The sequence below is a fragment of the Marmota marmota genome, unplaced genomic scaffold, assembly GCF_001458135.2.
Source record: "Marmota marmota marmota unplaced genomic scaffold, marMar, whole genome shotgun sequence".
In the NCBI taxonomy this organism is placed as follows: domain Eukaryota; kingdom Metazoa; phylum Chordata; class Mammalia; order Rodentia; family Sciuridae; genus Marmota; species Marmota marmota.
Genome location: NW_026000241.1, coordinates 4489226 through 4503630, shown reverse-complemented (window position 1 = coordinate 4503630; position 14405 = coordinate 4489226). Strand labels below are relative to the sequence as shown.

General features: G+C 49.2%; 1 protein-coding gene across 9 annotated transcripts in view; it reads right to left on the bottom strand.

Annotated features, from left to right (window-relative positions):
• Positions 1-14405, bottom strand: part of LOC107145297 (cytochrome P450 4F3-like) — a 23080-nt gene that overhangs the window by 5972 nt on the left and 2703 nt on the right. The window contains exons 1-10 of one of the 9 annotated variants that reach the window (XM_048794972.1): positions 11866-11972; positions 11214-11412; positions 7346-7416; positions 7140-7219; positions 5853-5906; positions 5635-5762; positions 3966-4087; positions 3011-3281; positions 2643-2709; positions 2356-2485 (exon numbers count right to left, since the gene is read on the bottom strand). In XM_048794972.1, the coding sequence (XP_048650929.1) occupies positions 2356-2485; positions 2643-2709; positions 3011-3281; positions 3966-4087; positions 5635-5762; positions 5853-5906; positions 7140-7219; positions 7346-7416; positions 11214-11411 (1121 nt within the window). In that variant the 5' untranslated portion in view covers position 11412; positions 11866-11972. Of the gene's footprint in view, positions 1-2355; positions 2486-2642; positions 2710-3010; positions 3282-3965; positions 4088-5634; positions 5763-5852; positions 5907-7139; positions 7220-7271; positions 7417-11213; positions 11413-11690; positions 11714-11790; positions 11973-14405 lie in introns of those variants that run through there. The other 8 variants (XM_015489184.2, XM_048794973.1, XM_048794974.1 and 5 more) reach the window with 8 other exon arrangements.

The following is a 14405-nucleotide window of genomic DNA, read 5'->3' as shown; positions in this document are numbered from 1 at the left end:
AATATTCTCATTATAAAAGAATGTTAAGTAGTTGAGGTGATGGGTATGTTAATTAGTTTCATATAATCATTCTACATTATATTAAAAATCATAACATCTCTTTCTACCCCATATATATATATATATATATATATATATATATATATTTCAAAATTTTTAAGTTTTAAAAAAATTAAAGAGAGGGACTGGGATTGTGGCTCAGCGGTAGAGTGCTCGCCTAGCATGGGCGGGACCCAGGTTTGATCCTCAGTACCACATAAAAATAAAGGCATTGTGTTGTGTCCATCTACACTAAAAAATATTAAAAAAAAGAGAAACGTAATTTATAATGTTTCAGTATTTCAATTTCTGAAAAGGAAAAAAAAAATGTGTTCCCATGCTTGTCTTGACAATTCAAAGTTATCTTTCAAATTTTGAGTTTAAAAAAAAAGAAAAGAAAAGACCTTGAAGCGCTATTGCTTCAATGTGGGAGCTGAGGGCTCTGTATCTCCTCCCAGCTGAAGAGAAATGGAGGGAAGGAAAGAATGAGCAAGAGGAGAGAATATGAACAGACCCAACATTGTCTGGAAAGACACAGGCAATCATCAAAAGCAGGAAGGGGACAAATGATGGCCTAAACAATACAAAAAGGTTATAATGAATTGTTTGAACTTTTACCAAGGGCATAATTATTTGAAGGTGGAGGAATCACAAAAACATCATCTGTACTGGGCAAAGATTTAAAGTTGAGGACACTTTCCAAAATGTCTGACCAGTCCAATACCTCTTCCCCATCCCTGGACCCCCTGGGCCCCACCTCGTCCCCTCCAATTTGCCCTCATAATCACAGAGAAATGTTTCTTAATGCCCAGATCTGATCTGCCCCTCCCTTACTCAAATATCTGCCATGGCTCCTCATTGCCCTCTGGGTTAGTCATGAATCTTCCTTTAAGTAAGAACTTACTGTCCAGCTGCAAGAAATGCACTTATCTGTCAGCCTCCAGCTATGGGGTCTTCAGGCTCTACCACACAGCATCCAAGCCACAGCCTCGCTTTCCCAGACAGCACCTAGCCAATAACTGACCATGCTGATCCACAAGCACATGAGCATCTGTGCCCAATGTCTGGCTCCCCTAACAGCAGCATCCCTGCCCACTTTAATCTTTCTTCTAATATGGGATTCCAAAGGACTCAAACTGACACATTTTTGATTAAAGTCCAAACATGGTTTTCAAAGCATTGCAAGCAGGGCATATGATACCACCCCCAGGAGTCTCTCTGTTCTTGACACTGCTTCACAAAGATTCAGCCACTGCTTCCCCTGAACCCTAAAACATGCCAGGCTTCTCGTACAAACTCCCAACCTAGCATCTGCACAACCGTCCCCCTTGACCAGCTCTTCTGATCCCCACATCCAATATGGAAAATCTGTATTCACTGTCTCATTACCAGTCTGGCCTCCATTCTTTCTGCCCCAGCTTTGTCCAGGTAGGATTAAAATGAAAAAGGAAAGATGGGCATGTAAGCATGTACCCAGAGTGCCAGCAACTCTGGAGTCTGAGATGCTGGGATCATTTGATCCCAGGAGTTTGAGCCTGGACAACATAGCAAGACCCCATTGCAAATAAGTAAATATGAAAGTAAATTCTAAAAATGGGACTGGACACATAGTTGGGAGATGGCAGGGCTGAAAATATGGATGTGTTTACCAAGTGAAGAGATGAATGAGTTTTGCCCACTGAGATCTTTATGAACTCTTGGAATAGCCTGCAAGTTTTTTAAAAGAATAAAAATTAAAGCCAGACATGGTGGCATACACCTATAATCCCAGCGGCTAGGGAAGCTGAGGCAGGAATATCATGAGTTCAAAGCCAGCCTCAGCAACAGTGAGGCGCTAAGCAACTCAGTGAGACCCTGCCTCTAAATATAAAGTACAAAATAGGGCTGGGGATGTGGATCGGTGGTCGAGTGCCCCTGAGTTCAATCCCCGGTACCAAAATAATAATGATGATAATAATAATAATAATAATAATAATAATAAAGAGGAGTAAATGTCTTAGGGAAATGCAAGTTTAGACAGAAGTGCAAAGCAGAGGAGGATGGTTCATTTACTGAATCCATGCTGGGTGGCATCTGCTCGACTTATATTGTCACTAGTTCTCCAAGTAACTCTATGGGGTAGAGATGCCCTCCAGTTTACAGGTAAGAAAAGAGATTCAGAAAAGGGAATTGATTTTGCTAAATGTTGCCTAGCAAGTTCAAAAAGTGATACATGTGGAGTCCCAGATAACTCCCAGCAAAAACATCTTCCTGTTCCCCACCTAGGAAGCAGGGCCCATGATAGGGGCTCAGGGAGGGCCTTGAGGACTCACTCACCACTCAATCTCCTTAGGATCACGGTTGCTCAGCAGGTCTTGCACCTCCTTCCGGCAGCGCTCCTGGTATTCCGGGTGCCTTGCCAGGTTGTACAGGGCCCAGGAGAGACCACTGGCCGTGGTGTCATGGCCTGAGGGGCAGTCAGGCAGCCTTGGGCCTCTGGGCTGCTTCAGCACCAAAGGGTGGACAGCGCCCAAGCATTGAGGTCCTGGGAAGGGTGGGGAAAGGGGAGGAGGGACATAATGCCATGACCCCACCCCCTCTGTACTGCCACATTAGTCCCTCACCTCCAAACATAAAGGTGTCAGCCTCCGCTCGTATGTCCTCATCTGACAACTTCTTCCCATTTTCATCCTGGACACAGGACAAGACCCTCAAATCAGACCAAGTCTAACAGCACCTGGGTCTAAGCAGGGTCCGTCTCTTATCATCTCCAGAGCCTGACCTAGTTCTTCCTCCCGTGTTTCCTGCCTCTGTGCTCCTCAGAGGCAGCCTTCTACAGCGTGACCTCCAGCACTTATCTCTGACTGGTCTCTCCTTTCCTCAAGCACCTTCCATGGCTCCCCACAACCTTCTCAATCCCGTTCAACTTCTGTCTAATATTTACCATTAAGGTCCACGCTACCTCTTGAATTCAAGTCTCAGGGAAGCCCACCTTGGACAGCAGGAGCAAATCAATAAAGTCCACAGTCTTAGACTTGGCCTTGGCCTTGAGGAAATCATCAACATCCTGGGCAGCCAGAGTGCAGCGCCGCTCCTGGATGACGGCATCTGTGAAGTCGTGCACCAGGTCGCACGCCCTGCGGAAGCGGCGCCCATCAGGAGTGAGGTAGTACAGGAAGTCCCAGTACAGGAAGATCTGGTGGTGCCGTTTGGTTACGAGGGCACTGAGCTCCAAGATGGCGGCAATATATTCACTGGGCTGCCTGCAGGGCCAGGACAGAAGGGAAGCAGCTCCTTAGCACACAGGGAGCACTCCCAGCCAGGGTCCCAGGGCCACAAACCATCCAGAAAGGCATGCTGCCAAGCACAGTCCTCTGTGCCACTCTCTCTGAGCTGGCTCACATCCCAGGTGTCCGGGGCAGAGCATGGGCCTGATGCTTATCTCCTCGCCCTCTTATTCAACATCTGCTCCTGCCCATTCTTCCTTGGTTTCTCCTGAATCTGCCCCATTTTCTCCACCAAGACCTCCTCCTCTCTAGGTTTCCTTGCATCCTGTGTCTATGCGGCCATCAGTCTTCCAGGGAATCAAACATCCAAGTTCAGCTCTGACCATGACTCTCACCTGCTCCCACACCTTCTATGGCTCCCTGGGAGCCCCAGGATAAAGTTCACACCCCTTTGCCTGGCTACTCAGTGTCCTCAAGATCTAGCCACTCCTTCCCTCCAACCTCATTTCCAAGGGGTATCCTCACTACTCTTGCACACGCTCTGCTGTGAGCCCACTTGCCCTTGCTCACACAAGTCCGCTACCTGGAAAGACTACTATCTCTTCCCCTCCCTGTCCTTCAGCTCCCAGTTCTGACCTACCCCCTCCAGAAGCTTCCACTGATTCCTCTGGTCAGTCCTTCCTCCTCCACCAATTTCCCAGGCCCTGGGCAAGAACTCACTCCTGACAATTGCTGTCGAAGCTGAAGACGCATTTCTGCAGACTGTCCAAGGTCATGAGGCTGATGTGCTCAAACATGTCCAGACGGGCGCTGCCCTCTGAGATCAGTCGTTGCCACTTGGCCTGGCCAGAGAAGGGAACAGGGCTGGGGCTTGGCCTTGGCTCCCAGAGCCCTTGCTCAACTACTCCTACCAGGATGGACTTCCCAGAACCAGCCTTCTGGTCCTGTGCCTGAGGCTCCCAAACCCAGAAGGGACCAGGTTTGGTGAGAGCAGAAGCTGTTCCTAGTAGGAGCTGAAGACTCAGGTGGGAGTCAGGAGACCTGAGCTCAAGTCCAGCTCTGCCCCCCATGCTCCATGCACCTGGGCAACTCACTGCCCTCCCCCAGGTCAGTAACCTGCCAAGTCTTCAGCAACATTTAGTTAAGTTTACCTGGTTCAATGTCAGATAAACCAGGTTAGAATGCCTGCTCACTTACTGCTGGGTAAACTTGGACAAGATCCATAATCTCTCTGACCTTTGGTTTTATCATTCAATGTGGCAATCATAATCCTCTCTACCTCAGAGGGTTGTGAAAATCACATTAGCACAGGGTTTCTGTATATAGTCAGTGTGGAGTAAGTGTTGGCTAGCATTATCATCTTCATTAGCATAATGAAGGATTTGGAAATGTTGCAAAATTCATTTATTTATTTATTTTTAGTACCAGAGATTGAGCCCAGGCGTGCTTAAACAGTGAGTCACACCCTCAGTCCTTTTTTTTTTTTTTTTTTTTGAGACAGGGTCACACTAAGTTCCTTACAGCCTCAGTATGTTGCTGGCTTTGAACTCATGATCCTCCTCCCTCAGCCTCCTGAGTTGCTGGGATTACAGATGTGCACTACCGCACCCAGCTTTCCCTAAAATTTCTGAACACGGCCCTTCCCTGCTTAAGACACGCTACCGTCCAACAAAGCACAGTCTTAGCCTTTGAGACTTTGTAGCTCCTTCCATTAGGAGGTGGAGACTTTTTTTTTTTCCATCTCTTGAACCTAAGCTGGATTTGAGACTTGCTTTGGCCCATAGAGTATGTTCAATGCCAGCCTCAGCAACTTAGTGAGACCCTAAAACAACTTAGCAAGACCATGTCTGAAGGGGCTGGGGCTGTGGCTCCGTGGCTGAGCACTCCTGGGTTCCATCTCCAGCACACACACAAAAAATCATGTGCTAGTTCTAAAACTAAGCATAGAGAGGGACTGAATGTTTCTTCTCTCTCTCTCTCTCTCTCTCTCTCTCAACCCAGTCTCTGCCATGCTAGCAAGCCCAGGCTTGGTAGATAAGAAACAAATGGAAGAGTCCCACTGGACCACTAAAGCCAATGAGTTTTAAAATAGTAGACTGTGCAGAAAGAACTACTGTATACAGCATTACTGTGTTGAGTTTCCAGGGCTTCTGTGAGGGACACTAGAAACTAATGCCTTATAAGCACCCACTATGTGCCAGGACCATAGCTCTGTGACATCATCTTGACCTCATTTTAAGTAGAGGTTATTACTCCCAATTTACAGACGAGGAAACCAAGACTTGGAGAGAAAAAGCTATAGCCCCAAATCTACCAGCAGAAACAGGTCTGCTGGTCTGTTGGGAGCCACTCCCCCTTTCTAGCTGGGCCCTGGGTTCAAGGAACTCACATGCATGATGTCCACACTCTGGTTGAAAATCTTCATGTAGGGCTTCAGGATGTTGAAGTGGAAGGCAGGTGTCAGCAGGCGCCGGCGGTGGCTCCACTTGACACCGGCACTCAGCAAGAGCCCATCCCCTGGTAGAGCAACTATGGGCAGTAGGCAAGGCAACACCATTCCCTGGCCCCCCAGGTTGTCCCCAATCCCTTTCACCTGCAGTTACTCACCCAGCCAGGGTCTCAGGTAGCCATAGAAAGCCATTTCCTTGGGTACAACCATAGCTGGCAAAAGTGAGCATCATCAGGGCCCATGGAGTGAGGGAGGGTGGAGATTCCCAGCCAAGGGTCTGCACTTCCCTCCTCTGAGCCCAGAACAGCAGGAAGAGAGCCAAGAGCATAGGAATCAGGAAGGAGTGAGGAACTAGGGGCACCAGACCAGGCTGCAGAAGCAGAGGTTCAGCACCCTCTAGCAGGCCTTGACAGAAGGTCTCCGTGTTCTCTCTCGCTCGAGAATGGCCCGGCACTCTACAACACACATTTCCAGGGACTAGAATGCCTGTCTCAGACTCTCTGACATCTCCTGACATGCTGGGGACATATGTCATGGATACAACATGTGTTACCATGACCCACCACTACACAGCATACATGATCTGCCCCGACATGATACCACATGGTCTGAAATAGACAGTCTAAGACAGTCTGACATGAAACAAATGTGACCTACATATGATCCCCAGATAGGATTTAAATGTGGTCCCATTAACATTCCAGATGTGACACAGGGATGACCCAGACTGTCTCAGTGTCCTCCTCTACTCCACACTAAGCACTAAGTGTTAGGGCTCCTAGAAAGACCAGAGGATCCACCTCCCTGGTCAGAGGCTGAGCTTAGGGACGCTTCCATCAGAGGCAGCTGAGACATACCAGAGTGCACAGAACTAAGGAGGAGGCCTTGGTATGCTGGGTGAACTTGAGAAGTCCTAGCACCTCCCTGAGCCCCAGTTTCCTTACCCAGGAACCGCCTGTCTTACAGCTAGTAGATAAATGTCTTCCGTTTCAGCTGCTGGACCCTTTCTCTTGGAACCAGCACCTCACACCTTCCCCAGCCTTAATCCAAGGAGCTGAGAGGTGGTTCCACCATCCAGAGCTGAGCTAGGCCTCCACAATCAAGTCACAGTGACTAAGTGAAGCATGGGTTCTTCACTCAAATGAGGCAAATTTAAGAGAATCCTGGAACTACAGGGAATTTTCCCCAGGACTTGAGATCCTAGGACTCATCTTTAGCAGCATAAGAGTGAAGCCATCACAGGAGGAAGCAGAACTGAGATGAAGACTCTTGCTGGTATTGTTTGAAGAACTGGATACAGCTTATCTGAAGACATTCTCCTGCCCTTTACTGTGAATAGATCCCCTTTCTTTGCTTAGACCACACCGAGTTGAGTTCCCATCACTCACAACTGAAAAAGACCTGAGCCCCCAGAGAGGGCCAAGACCCTGTCCAGAGTCACTTGCCTGTGATAGGCAGAGCCATGGTCTTTATTGGATATCGCCCCTTCCCCGGCTCAGCCTGGCCTATCCAGAGGTGGGAAGGGCTGGGAACAGGAACAGGGAAAAGAGGCCAGGGGTCAGGACTGGGAGAGATACCTGGGGCCTGGAGCAGGGGGGCAACGAACTTAGGGTGGACAAGCCGCAGGACGGGGTAGAGGGGCCCGACCCACCAGAGGTGGACATCACGGAAGCAGTGGCCCAGCTCCTCCACCAGCCGCATGCCTTCTTCATTGTTCTGGGCCTGGGGAAGGAGAGGGCTGAGGCCAGTCCTGCCAGGGGACTGGGATTCCACCACAGCCCCACCTCTTACCCCTTCCACCTGAACTGTTCTCGTCTGTCTCTGTTTCTGTATCTCTATCCATGTGTCTCTGAACCCTCCCCCTCTTCATCTCTCTTTTCCTAGATAGGTATACAGACGATGAATGGATGGATGATGGATGATGGATAGATAGATAGATGTGATATATTGTGAATAGATTATAGATAGGTATGACAGATAAAATGGTGAAGGCGTTCCTACACCCACTGTCTGACAGGGTCACAGCGTGGGGGATGCTGCGGCAGGGCCACACCATCTGGAAACCGGAACCATTAGGAATGTTAAGTGTTTTGTTTATGATCCTCATGATATGGATAACAGGGCATACGTCAATCAATAATAGAAGTACGTATGGCCTGAGATTGCAGGAAAAGTCCCAGAATGAGACGAAGGATGCAATTGAGACATGCCATGAGGTGCGTTTCAGTGTCTCTCAGGATACAGGCAATGGTGTTATTCCTCAAGCTTAAACAACAGAAATATTTATCCCATGGTTAACGATTTACACTAGGCCCCCCAACCCCATCCGAAAGCCACAACCTGTACAACAGCCTAGCTACAGAAAAACAATTGCTGTGCCAACAGTATAAGGACCACCGTGTAGCTTATGGTATCCCCTCGAGGACAAGAGGCTAATAAAAATACATTACCCAACCAATAGACCCTCCTTTGCCTTATGCAGAAACTTATGATGAAAATGGAAAACACATAGTTAATATAAATGACAAATGAGTTGAGGTGTAAAGCCTGCCCTTTAGTTAAAGATTACAAAGACATAGGAATTGGTGTGTTTTGACCAAGGATCAAGGAAGTTCTTTAAGAAAGCAGTTGAATAGGTCATATGAAAAAAAGGAAATTACCTTGGAAATTAAAAATAGAATAATGTAAAATTAACATAGATATAGTTTAGAGGCACTTCGGAGTAGTAGGCTTTTAAATAATAGACTTTCACTACTTTAAGTGTGTTTTACTGGGATTTTAGTTTAGAAGTAAGAAAGCTTACCAATAATCATAAGTATGCTTTAAAGTTAAAGGTTAATGAAATAATTATAGGTATGCTTTAAAGTTAGAAGTGAATAATAGGTCAGGAGTCATGTAGTCTAGTTGCATCCCCTAGCACCTAGTGATTGACATGAAAACGTAAAAGCTTAATCATGATTGTCTAAGGTTACAGAAAAATATTTTGAACAATGTACTCAATATCTTAGGTATTCATTGTATGTCAGAAAAGATTGTAATTCTTGAAAATTATGTAAATCAAAAAAGTTTCCGGCTTTGAAGCTATCCATTAACTACCTGAGAAAACACCTGTAAAAAGGTATAAAAATAAAGGTCCCTCCAGGGGCAGAGAGATGTCTTCTGGAAGTTGCTCTGCTCTTCTTCTTTTGTCGATGCCACTCTTCCTTCAGGACCACCCTGGACCTCTCTCCACCACCCCCACCCCCACCCCCCCTCGGGGGCTGGACCTCAGCAATAAAAGAGATACAAAGATGGATACATAGATTACTGATTGATGTGATGCATTATAGACAGATAGGGATACAGAGATGAACATACAGATGATTGACAGATGGAGAAATGATAAATTAAATATAGATAAGATAGATACATTGCTAGATAATGACACATTATAGGCAGGTAAGATGAATAGATAATATATCGAAGAGATTAAAGATAAATAAGTAGGTAACAGAGGTAGAGATTAAATAGATAGATACTTGTGTCTGCATTTGTTTCTTTACTCCAGTTTATCTGTCCTTCTGTGTGTTTTTCCATCTTTTCTCTTCATTCTGTCTCGGTTCTGCCTCTCTCTCCCTTCCATGTGTATGTGCATCTCTGTCTCTATGTCTCTGATTATTCTTATCTCAGCTCCCCATCTCTCTCTCTCTCTCTCTGTCCTCCCCACCAACACCTTATGATTCACCCCCATTCATTGTGGACTCATAGCTATTTCACTCCATCCGACTTTCTCCCTTGTCCCCAAACCCCAGCACAGCCTCTTGCCACTAGCTCTGGTTCCTCCCCAGCTTGGCAGAAAACAAGTTTAGAGGTGGTTCTAATCTTAGTCCCCAGCTCAGGAGAGATGTGAACTTGGAACTCACTTCAGGAGGGAATGGATGGTCAACTTAGGAGCTGGACCCCTGGCCAAGGAGGTGGCTTCAGGAGAGGGAGGAGGAGGAGAATTTGAGATCCCAGAGAATCCCATATGAAAAGCCTGGGGAAACAGCCGGAGGGAGATAGAGGGGCCACAGGGAGCTCAGGGGACACCAGGGGAAGGTGTCATCCAGGAACCAAGAGAAGAGGAGGTCCCTGGGCATGGGACAGTTAGCATAGCAGAGAACTTCTGGGAGATGGATGGGATGGGGCTGGAGATGTCCATGGGACTTAGGGAAACTGGAGGTCATGAGGGTGGTAGGGGTGGGGACCAGATGAGGAATGAGCAGGGAAAGGGAGGCCATGAACAAAGGTGAGTCTTCGTCCTTGAGGCTGATCAAGAAGATGGGAGGTTTGGTGCAGAGTGAATCTCATTAGAGGTGAGTGGAGAGGAATCTACATGGAACCTAACTGTCCAGTTCTGTGACCTTCTCCAGCATCATTGTGGAGAAGACATCAGAGAACATGGTTGGCTGAGTTTCTCCAAAGCAATTTTTTTTCCCAAACATCCATGTAGAAAAGCCCAAACAGCAAGGGACTTCAGCTTGTGAGTCATGATAGGAACTGAGCTAGAGGTGGTCGAGGAAGGAGGATTGGAAAGAAGTTGTTGGACTAGGATGCAGAGGGGATGGAAGTCCTGAGGGTGATGAGAGGAGGTGAACAAGAAAGCGGGAAGGAGAGCTGTAGTGAGAGGCGGCCACACATCATCAGTGGCACTGGCGGTGATGCTCCAGCAAGTAACAGCAAAGCCAAGGTATGGTTCTGGAAACAGCAGATGCACACAGCACAAAGCAAAGGCCCCTGGGAATGAGGCCCAGGATGGTGAGTGAGGAGCCCCATCCCAGCAGGCGTAGCCACCATGGCAGAGGCCACAGGAATTCTTTCTGGAAAAGAAAGTGGCTGGGTGCTGCTCAGTGACAGAGGATTCACGGAGCATGTGTGCAGCCCTGGAAAGAGAGGAAGGGAGGGAGAGAGAGGTGAGAGAGGGGGATAGTGGCCGACTTGGGTCCATTGATACATCTTGGCGGTGGAGGGCACGATAAGAAAAGAGAAGTTCCTGAGAAGTTGGAGTGGGAAGAGAAACCGCGGGCCCAGCTGTGTCCTGTGGGGATGTGGGGAGGGGGAGGTGGGTCACAGCTCATTCATGCAGAGAACTGGCAGCCCTGAGGCCAACAGAGATGGGCCAGGCAGGAAGTAGACCCTGGATAATGCCCCACGGAGGCCACAAATCCAAGGGTGGAGACTGTGGACTGGCCGGGGGTCCCAGCTCTGTGCAGTCTTCCCCGGGAGCCCCCCAAGCAGGACAGGATGCACTAATGGGAGGAAGGCAGTAACCCATGTGACCCAAAGCAGTCGGGTAGGGAAGGGAAAGAAAGAGAAAGGGCTCAGGGCAGGAGGGGGACAGAGAAGAGGGAAGGCATCCAGTGGGGCAGAGGAAAAAGAGGTTGCCCACCGTCTCCCTGTCTTCTCCGAGTCCACTCCCTGGCCCCAACTCTCTGAACCCACTGCAGCCTCTCAGAAAGTCCACCCACTCTGATGGTCCAGATGCAGTATGCCACACTCACCAGGCCTAGGTGACCCCAAAACCAGTTCCGTCTGGGGGGCTGTGGGAAGCATCGGAGGCGGTAGCAGTTGTCATAGAAAGTGTAGATCTTGGTCAGGCTGCGGGCCAGGAACCAGGAGGCCCCGGCCAACAGCAGGAGTTGCCAAGGAGAGGCTGCCCAGGGCCCCAGTCCCAGCCAGGACAGGCTCAGCTGCGGCATCCTGCAGGGAAGATGGGACAGATGGTGAGCTACTGAGGCCCTGGAAAGGGACAGGAAACTCCAGCGACACTGGACAGGGGTGGAGACTTCAAGACGGGGGTAGGACTGAGAGGGGGAAGACCCAGGGCAATCCAGAGAAGAGGCATTGAGAAAGGAGAAGAGAGGGGGAGAGAGAGGAGAGAGAGAGAGAGAGAGAGAGAGAGAGAGAGAGAGAGAGTCTGTTCAAAGCCCAGAGGGGCTCAGCCTGAATCATGGGGAAGTGGCCAGGGACTCGGTTACCCAGACACCAGGCCAACACGCTCCCGGGAGCCTCCCCAGCCTTGGGCGTCACCCTCCCCATTCCAGGCCAAGGCCCCCCTCTCCCACCCCTGCTTGGCACCTTCTATCAGGAGTAGCCTGTCCCCCACAATCTCCTTTCCCCTCCTCTAGGACCTCTTTGTCCCTGGCTCCCGACCTGTAGGAGGCTGCAGGAAGCTGGCCTGGGCAGGGCTGAGCCAACCAATCCCCACAGGCTTGACTGCCTCCTCCCTGCCTGGGAAGGCAGCCAGGACATGGGGGAGGAGCCAGCTGGGTGCAGAGGAAGCCACCTCAGGGTCACAGGCATGGGTGGATCCTCAGGATTTCATGCCTTCTGCCTGATTTAGGGGCAAAGGTAACTCTGGGCCCCCAGGTTGATAGCAGCCTCTACGTCTCGAAGCCCAAGGGATGGCAGGCAAAAGCAATGAAAAGAGTTTGGGTGCCCCGAAGCCAGGGCCAGGTTCCTGGTTCCTTGAGCTCCTCTTCAAGAATAGACTGGGAGGGCATCCTGCACCATCTCTCAGGGCAGAAGGAGGAGGCTCAGAGAGGAAGACCTGTGCTCATCAGAGGCACAGCCTGGCAAGAATACAAGTCCTGCCTCTAGCTAGCCCAGGACTTTTATTGAGACATGACTTCAAGGAGCAGGAACAAAGAATCCAACAGCGTTAATTTATCTGGGTCAGATTCTGGAGATAAAGAGCCCAGCTGGAAAAGCACATCTGTAGGCTCAGCTTTGGAGGTCAGAGGACAGAGGGACATGTAAGGCTCAGAGGGACCATGAGTGAAAGGGGTCCAGGCCCCAAGTGGAGTCCTCATTCTGTCATGGGAAATGCTGGTCTTCTCTGGGCTCAGTTTTACCATCTGGGAAATGGGATGTTGGGTTTCGTTTGTTTTTTGGTTTTGAGACAGGGTCTCCCTGAGTTGCCTAGGCTGACCTCCAACTTGCAATCCTCCTGCCTCAGCCTCCTGAGTAACAGCTTGTTCCACTGCATGCCCAGCAGGATGTTGGCCTTAAAGGGGGTACGTTCTGTCCAGAAACTGTCCTGAATTCCCCTTTATGGTAGTCTTGGCTCCTCTGAGACCTCCCCTTAGTCAGGCTCCAAATGAGAGTGAGTTTGGAGGGTGGAGCTGTTGAGGGAGAGAGATAACGATGATCAGGATTCCCCCAGCAATTGACCAAATGTTGGGGAGATACCAACACTTGCCCTCCTGCTCCCCATGTGCCTTCTAGCCCTTGCTGACCCAGCTTCAGGTCCTGAAGGACTCAGAGCCCTTTGCAACTTGGGGTGTGCTGCCCCAGATTCTCCCTTCTCTGTGGAGGAATATCCACCTGGTGGTAGGTTCCTCCAGAGAAGAGCCAGGCGGAGGGGGGAAAGCAGCAGAGTTGAGCAGCCAGGTCTGGGGAGACGCAGGAGGGAAGGAGAGAAACCAGAAGTCACTTCCTTCAGCCACACAGTTAAGTAGTGAAGCAGGACAGCTAAGCAGTTGAAAGTGAGTCCTAGCACGCAGGAGGTGCTCATTAAGTATTTAGGAATGAAGAACTTCCGCAGTCGGGAGGTCTAAGAACCCTCCATCCACACTGTGACTGTTAGGACAGCAGCATCGGCTTTACCGGCTGCACTTTGGAAATGCAGAATCCCAAGGTCTAACCCAGACCCTCAAATGGGTGCAAATTCTTTGTCATTGTCCCCAATGGAAGGACGAGCTAATTTCCTTTCCCTTGAGTCTGGACTGGCCTGGGGCTGCTGAACCAATAGATAGCTGTGGAGGTGATGACATGTCGCTTATGTTGTGGGGAATTAGAGTAAAACTTGCTAGAGAGTGACTGGCTGAGGGGCGGGTTGGAACTCAGTGATCAAGAAGGACTCCCCAAGAGGTGGCCTTTGAGCAGAAACCTGAATGAAATGGAGAAATGGGCCAGGGGTGAGGCAGAGCATCATGGCGGGGGGCTCATGGCACAGCTCACTTCATGGTGACCAGGAAGCAGAGAAAGAGGAAAGGGCTGGGTTGCAATGTCCCCTTCAAGGGCACCCCCCCCACCCCACAATGACCTAACTTCTTTCTGCTGGGCCCCACCTCCTACAGGCTCCACGATCTCCCAACAGGGCCATCAGCTAAGGACCAAGCCTTCAAATATGGCTTTAGGGGACATTTAAGATCTAAACCATGATAGGTAAGTAGATAGACAGACAGACAGATGGATAATAGGTACTACTGGTTCTGAGTCTAATTCCATTCTCCTTGAATCCTACTTGAGCATAACTGAGAACCCCAGTCAATTGCAAGCCACCAGAGTGATCCATCTTCAAAGTGCCTCTTTTTTTTGGTGGGGGTAGGGAGGTACCAGGGATTGAACTCAAGGGCACTCAACCACTGAGCCACATCCCCAGCCCTATTTTGTATTTTATTTAGAAATAAGATCTCACTGAGTTGCTTAGTGCCTCCCTTTTGCAGAGGCTGGCTTTGAATTCATGATCCTCCTGCCTCAGTCTCCCAAGCTGCTGGGCCAAGTGGCTCTTTCAGCCTCAGACAGGTTGTCCCAGCTGATACTCTGGAGAAAGTATCAGTTGAGAAAGTTGAGAAAGCTGTCCCTGCTCACCCTGACCAAATTGTACATTTCAGCATTACCAACAGATTTCTACACTTACAACTTAAAAAAAAAAAAAATATATATATATATATATATATATATATATA